Genomic DNA, 7,557 nt, shown 5'->3' with positions numbered 1-7,557 from the left:
TTCTTACATGTGAGCTTCCATATATGGACTGTGTGTGTCCAGTACCTTTGACGATAGTACAGACTTGATGTAGACACATGTCTTTCCTGGTTACTACAGCCTTGGCAGGTGATAGGGCTGTATATGAAGGGGCTAGAGCCAGTGCTGTGTGTGAGGCAAGACTTCATCTCTGCCTAGTTGCCATCAACACTCTGTCAGAGGTGGGGGTCTGATCACAAGTTGCAGGAGCAGAAGCCCTGAGAGCCAGAATTGAGCTGGCTCTGTTCCCATTAAGTGTGTGTTTTTCCCTCCCTCAGCGTCGCCCCAGGACCTTTACCGACAAGGAAGAGGGTGCTGAAGCAAGTAGGACCCATGAACAGATGGAGGTCCAGTGTACTGATTGTGTAAGCATCTGTGTCTCTGTTCGATGCAGCCATGATCGCGAGTCCCCTTTGTCTCTCACAGCCAAGAACTGCACCCCTGTCTCTAGCTCCGCCCCTTGCTCCAGAACTGTTGTGGAACTGCTCTGTGGGGTTGTCAGGCATCTGTGTGGACTCTCAGCATGAATAGGGAGGTTAGCTGTGGTGGAGACATGGGAAAAAATTATTATGTCTAACTTGTGAATCTAGCCCTGCCTACTAACTAAGAACACTGGGTACTTCTTCCTTCAGCAGATGTCCTTTCACTGGGCCAGACCTAATGCTTAAATCACATACACTATCAGCAAGTGCTCAGGGGAAAACATAGCCAGCAAGTGTCCACATTTTCAGAAATTCTTTCTGATGCCTGAGGTTTTAGTTTTTTTACTCTATGTTGTTGCTTCAGCTCTCTGATGTCCTTAAATTTGGTTCTTAAAATGTAGTTGGTATTATCTAGGGTTTTTCTAGAGGAAAGATGGTTGCTATGACTTACATATCCTAAAGAGAATTATAAGCATGTTCTTCATCCATTTTAGAAATAAAAGTTATGAAGTTTGAGTGGCACATATAATTTTCCTCTTTTTTCTGATTTTAAAGTTATTCTAAGTTTAAATTATGTCCCCAGGATGGTAGACGCTGTAGTGTGAATATTTTGAATCTTCTGATGTCAGACTCCTTTCTGTGTCCTCCGTTATGCCATGTACTGTATCACTCGGAGTTCAGTCACAAGAGAGGAATGCACACCATGGGGACAACAATGTGTTATGAAGAAGATGTAGCTGTTACTGCTCAGGCTGGGGCTTGAAGGGAAGAGGTAGTATTAATAAACCTACATGTTTTGAATAGGTCCCATGGATCTAAGGCTCACTCTAGGACTCAGGTATTTAATAACTCAAGGACCTGGGGCTGAAAACTGAGAAAGGTAAGATGCTTCGTGGCCGTCACAGTATCTTTGAGGCTGAAAAGTAGTATCTATTAAGTAATCACTACTGTATAAAACAAGACCAGGAGCTAACTGTGGCTCAGATCATGAACTCCTTATTGCCAAATTCAGACTTTGAAGAAAGTAGGGAAAACCATTAGACCATTCAGATATGACCTAAATCAAATCCCTTATGATTATAGAGTGGAAGTAAGAAATAGATTTAAGGGTCTAGATCTGATAGACAGAGTGCCTGATGAACTCTGGATGGAGGTTCGTGACATTGTACAGGAGACAGGGACCAAGACCATCCCCATGGAAAAGAAATGCAAAAAAGCAAAGTGGCTGTCTGAGGAGGCCTTACAAATAGCTGTGAAAAGAAGAGAAGCAAAAAGCAAAGGAGGAAAGGAAAGATATAAACATCTGCATGCAGAGTTCCAAAGAATAGCAAGGAGAGATAAGAAAGCCTTCCTCAGCGATCAATGCAGAGAAATAGAGGAAAACAACAGAATAGGAAAAACAAGAGATCTTTTCAAGAAAATTAAAGATATCAAGGGAACATTTCATGCAAAGATGGGCTCGATAAAGGACAGAAATGGTGTGGACCTAACAGAAGCAGAAGATATTAAGAAGAGGTGGCAAGAATACACAGAAGAAGTGTACAAAAAAGATCTTCACGACAAAGATAATCATGATGGCGTGATCACTCACCTGGAACCAGACATCTTGGAATGTGAAGTCAAGTGGGCCTTAGAGAGCATCACTACGAACAAAGCTAGTGGAGGTGATGGAATTCCAGTTGAGCTATTTCAAATATCCTGAAAGATGATGCTGTGAAAGTGCTGCACTCAATATGCCAGCAAATTTGGAAAACTCAGCAGTGGCCCAGGACTGGAAAAGGTCAGTCTTCATTCCAATCCCAAAGAAAGGGAATGCCAAAGAATGCTCAAACTACCGCATAATTGCACTCATCTCACACTCTAGTAAAGTCATGCTCAAAATTCTCCAAGCTAGGCTTTAGCAATATGTGATTCGTGAACTTCCAGATGTTCAAGCAGGTTTTAGAAAAGGCAGAAGCACCAGAGATCAACTTGCCAACATCCGCTGGATCATGGAGAAAGCAAGAGAGTTCCAGAAAAACATCTATTTCTGCTTCATTGACTATGCCAAAGCCTTTGACTATGTGGATCACAACAAACTGTGGAACATTCTGAAAGAGATGGGAATACCAGACCACCTGACCTGCCTCTTGAGAAACCTGTATGCAGGTCAGGAAGCAACAGTTAGAACCGGACATGGAACAACAGACTGGTTCCAAATAGGAAAAGGAGTACGTTAGGTTTGTATATTGTCACCCTGCTTATTTAACTTATATGCAGAGTACATCATGAGGAACGCTGGGCTGGAAGAAGCACAAGCTGGAATCAAGATTGCTGGGAGAAATATCAATAACCTCCAAAATGCAGATGATACCACCCTTATGGCAGAAAGTGAAGAGGAACTCAAAGGCCTTTTGATGAAAGTGAAAGAGGAGAGTGAAAAGGTTGGCCTGAAGCTCAACATTCAGAAAACGAAGATCATGGCATCTGGTCCCATCTCTTCATGGGAAATAGATGGGGAAACAGTGGAAACAGTGTCAGACTTTATTTTTTTTGGCTCCAAAATCACTGCGGATGCTGATTGCAGCCATGAAATTAAAAGACGCTTGCTCCTTGGAAGGAAAGTTATGACCAACCTGCATATTAAAAAGCAGAGACATCACTTTGCCAACAAAGGTCCGTCTAGTCAAGGCTATGGTTTTTCCCGTGGTCATGTATGGATGTGAGAGTTGGACTGTGAAGAAAGCTGAGCGCCGAAGCATTGATGCTTTTGAACTGTGGTGCTGGAGAAGACTCTTGAGAGTCCCTTGGACTGCAAGGAAATCCAACCAGTCCATTCTAAAAGAGATCAATCCTGTGTGTTCATTGGAAGGACTTATGCTAAAGCTGAAACTCCAATACTTTGGCCACCTCATGCGACGAGTTGACTCACTGGAAAAGAGTCTGATGCTGGGAGGGATTGGGGGTAGGAGGAGACGGGGACGGCAGAGAATGAGATGGCTGGATGGCATCACCGACTCGATGGACTTGAGTTTTAGTGAACTCCGGGAGTTGGTGATGGACAGGGAGGCCTGGCGTGCTGTGGTTCATGGGGTCGCAAAGAGTCGGATACGACTAAGCGACTGAACTGAACTGAACTGTATAAATATAATGTAATGTGCAATTATATATAGATATGAAGACTCAGTATATGTATGTTTGAGTATATAGTAATAAAACACACACTGAAATTTACCTTCTTGTAAAGAAAGAGCTGTTAATGATACAGCACTGACATGAACAGCAGTGAAAAATTTCCCAGGTGTCCAGTCTGCCTGGTCTCCCCATAGCTCTGTTAGCAGAAATGAATAATAAGAGGGCTGGCAAAGAAGAAATGAGATTTGTAGGTTCCCATTCACTGTGTGACAAAGCAGAGTACAAAGGAGAAGGATGTTTAGAATTAAGAGATAGCAAATTAAAAGTACACACATATACACTGTGAGCTGTGCTTTTGCTCAGGAAACACAATTTTATGAAAAATCAACCTTTAAATTGCTTAAAATAACAAAATGTTCTCAGAATTAGCATATTTTTACTCATTGTTTAATTGGTAATATTTATGATCCAGAATAATGAAATATCTCAGGTTTTCTGTCTGTGATCTCTGACACATGCTGTAACATGTCTACTAAACTAAAAACAAAAAAGTGAGAAATTTCAAAGATTTTGAATTTTTTTTTTTTTAAATCACAAATCTGGGCTTTTCTTTCTAAGATGAAGTTGGAACTTTTTCCCTTTTTCCTTAGGTGAAATCAGAACATTGGGTACTTTTTCCTTAAGTATTGTGTCAACACATTGTCCTTCTCACTGAGGTTCAGCTGGAGCACTTTTCTATTCTAGACCAATTAATTCTTTTAGTTTCTTAAGCAGCCAAATTAGCAAGCAAAACAACATAAAAAGCAAAGGAATCAAGCGAAAGAGCAGCAGGTAGCTATAGTCTGGCGCTGCGTCTCCGCCCGGCGGCGGGCCGCTGTCCACACTACCCCCGGCGCCCTGCGCCTGGCAGAGCGGGGGGCGCCACTCGGAGCTGCAGTGGCAGTGCTGCCTGTTATTGCAGACTCCGTTCATATTGCAGGTCTCAGCCGAACAAACACTTCCGAAACTGGGCTTCAAAGTACACTTCCTGTCGATGCAGATGTGATTTGCACCACACTCTGTACCATCTTTCACTTCACCAATATCAGGTATGGGCATCCCAAGGTGGTAGTCTGTACCCCAGCAGTTGACTCCGTTTATTCGAGTCCAGTGCACAGTAGAATGATCTCTCAGGAAGGGGACTTCTGTCACATTCTCACACTGAACCCTCCCACACAGAATATCTGGGATTTCACATTGTATATATGAACTGGCTGTGAGACCACAGTTACCAAAACGGTCACCTCGGGTATTCACTTCCTTGTAGCAATCCTCATTTGCATTCTTGGCCTCTTTGCCAAAAATTTTCCTACACTGTTCATTGCGGTCATTACATCTCTTTTCATAGCAGTAACCACCGCCTGTGCAGGAGGTCCCATCCTGCATGTACACATCTTCTGGACACTGATAGGAGGTCCCATTGCACCACTCTGGAAGATCACATTCATTTTCTACTTTCCTACACATGGAGCCTGATGGCATGAATGTGCAGTTCTCACAGCAAAGGCCAAAAGCACAAGTAGCCCCAGCTCTCAGAGTGCAGTCTGACTGACAGCAGGGGTCTTTTGCACATGTATATGTGGAACCACAGTCACACTGTTCTCCTTCTTCAACCACACTATTTCCGCAACGTGTCTGCCTGAAGACATTCTCTGGATTTGGTGGAATGCGCATGCACCTCACTTTTCCAACAACGTTCCAGTACGAAGCATAACTGCAGTTGCTGAATCGAGTTGCCACAGTTTTACTTGGAAACATTATGCATTTTGTACTTCCACATTTACATATTTTATCATCGTGTCGCATACCCAGATTGTGACCAATCTCATGTGATACAATATATGCAAACTCTTGCAATTTGTCATTCAGAAAGCTATCAACCCCACAGTTATAAAGTTGATTACATACAGTTCCAACATAGGCTAAGCCAAGAAGGCGACCATAATTTTCCTTTATGAAAAGATGTGCAATATCATGTGGTAAGCGGGTATTAAAACTTTTTCTCTTCCATATGCAAAATTCGTCCAAGAGAATACTTATGTTTGTTGTTGGAAGGAGGTTGTCTTTAGACCAGATCTCGATGCCAATCAAAACCACATTAACATCCAGTGATTGTAAAAAGTTATCTATTCCATTGACAACCACGCATACTTCAGACTGCACACTTGAGGTATTACTTTGGTGATAAAGATACCGACCGTGGTCTACCAGAACTGCCAGTTCAAGGAATCGCCTGTGAGTCCACCAGCCAACATACCCACTTTGCTTCAAAGTATAATTAACACTCTCTTGAAGAAATTTCAGTTGTCGTGCTATTTCTTCATCTGTTAATCCACATCTCTTGGGTGGAAATTCTGTCTCATCTACCATCTTGTATAGCAGATGTTCAAATGAGGTAGAAAGACTTTTGGGCTTGATTTCATAAACAACATTATGTATCTGTAATGTTCCTTGAAAGCCCCCCAAACATGTACTGAGGGCAACCAGGGATTCTGGATCCCCTTCCATGTAACCCTGATAGTAGCAGTCATTCTGGACAAAAGGCTGGTCCTCCGTTAGCCCGTGCTGGTCTGTGTAGGTGAACACTGGTAGGTGTTTAGAGAACAAAAGCTTGTTGACTTTCATGTGAAGAATGTGTCTCTGGCCTCCAAAACGCAGGCTGTAAGAGAGCCATCCAGGAGGCTTCATGCCACTGCCAGTGTATGTTATCTTCAAGGGTACCACCACTTCTGGAAGATCATGGTGTTGGGAGTGCTCAATGTAGGATGATCCAGAAAAGAATAGAAACACCCCCAACCAGAGCAGCAGGAGACTGATCCTCACGTACACCAGGGTCTCACCCCCAGCCATTTATGACATCATGTGGAGCCAGCGGTGAGAGCCTAAGTGCAGAGTGGGCCACATCACTGTGAGCTGGTGGTGTACAGCACAAACCTTTGATCTGTTTTCTGTCAGAGTCACCGTGCCAGAGCCATAGCACTAAAAAAAAAAACAAAAAAAAAACAAGAGCAGAGACAGATCTGGGAGTTATGAGCAAATTAAGACAGAGGGCAATGAGGAAGGCATGGGTTAAAATAACTAAAAGTCTGGCTAAAGACATGGCTCATGATACTGCATTGCATTGCTGTCAAGTAAGGTGAGGCAGAGTGAGCCTGTAGGTGTCCAAAGCAGTGGTGATTGGCCTAGGGTGACACTTGTTGAAACTTGAGGAAGGACACATAGTGGTTCATTGTTCTCTTCTCTAAATATATGACACTGTGTGGACATGTCTACAGAAATAAGTAAGACAAAAAGTCTTAATGGAAGGAGGATATATATCTTCTTTTCATTTATAAAAAAATAAAGGGAATTTTTGTTTATACACATTGACTAGTTATAATTACCACTTTATAGTGATTCTTTTCTATTTTCAGTGATAAATTAGTCACATTACTTAGGAAAGATATTAAAAAAAATACATATTTCATTATTTTCTCTCATTCATGTAACTATTACCTGTCCTACCTTCTGTTTTCCCTCTTTCTTTTCAGTTCAGTCACTCAGTCGTGTCTGACTCTTTGTGACCCAATGGACTGCAGCACACCAGGCCTCCCCATCAGTCACCAACTCCAAGACTTTACTCAAACTCATGTCCATTGAGTCGGTGATGCCATCTAACCTCTGTTGTCCCCTTCTCCTCCTCTGTCGTCCCCTTCTCCGCCTGCCTATAATCTTTCTCATTCCGCCTCCTCCTTCCCTTTCTCCTCCTGCCTTCAATCTTTCCCAGCATCAGGGTCTTTTCAAATGAGTCAGTTCTTCACATCAAGAAGCCAAAATATTGGCGTTTTGGCTTCAGCATCAGTCCTTGCAATGAACATTCAGGACTGATTTCCTTTAGGATGGACTGGTTGGATCTCCTTGCTGTCCGAGGGTCTCTCAAGAGTCTTCTCCGACACCATAGTTCAAAAGCATGAATTCTTCGGCA

General features: G+C 42.8%; 1 protein-coding gene across 1 annotated transcript; it reads right to left on the bottom strand.

Annotated features, from left to right (window-relative positions):
- Positions 1-4,289: 4,289 nt before the first annotated feature.
- LOC129557440 (disintegrin and metalloproteinase domain-containing protein 20-like) lies at positions 4,290-6,461 on the bottom strand. The gene has a single exon (XM_055427964.2). It carries the CDS (start codon positions 6,441-6,443, stop codon positions 4,290-4,292), a length of 2,154 nt encoding a protein of 717 aa, XP_055283939.2. The 5' UTR covers positions 6,444-6,461.
- Positions 6,462-7,557: the final 1,096 nt, after the last annotated feature.

The sequence above is a fragment of the Moschus berezovskii genome, chromosome 7 (genome assembly GCF_049115385.1).
Source record: "Moschus berezovskii isolate FMDL1 chromosome 7, NW_MosBer_1.0, whole genome shotgun sequence".
Classification (NCBI taxonomy): domain Eukaryota; kingdom Metazoa; phylum Chordata; class Mammalia; order Artiodactyla; family Moschidae; genus Moschus; species Moschus berezovskii.
Note: the sequence above shows the minus strand (reverse complement) of the source record. Positions and strands in the feature narration are given on the sequence as shown.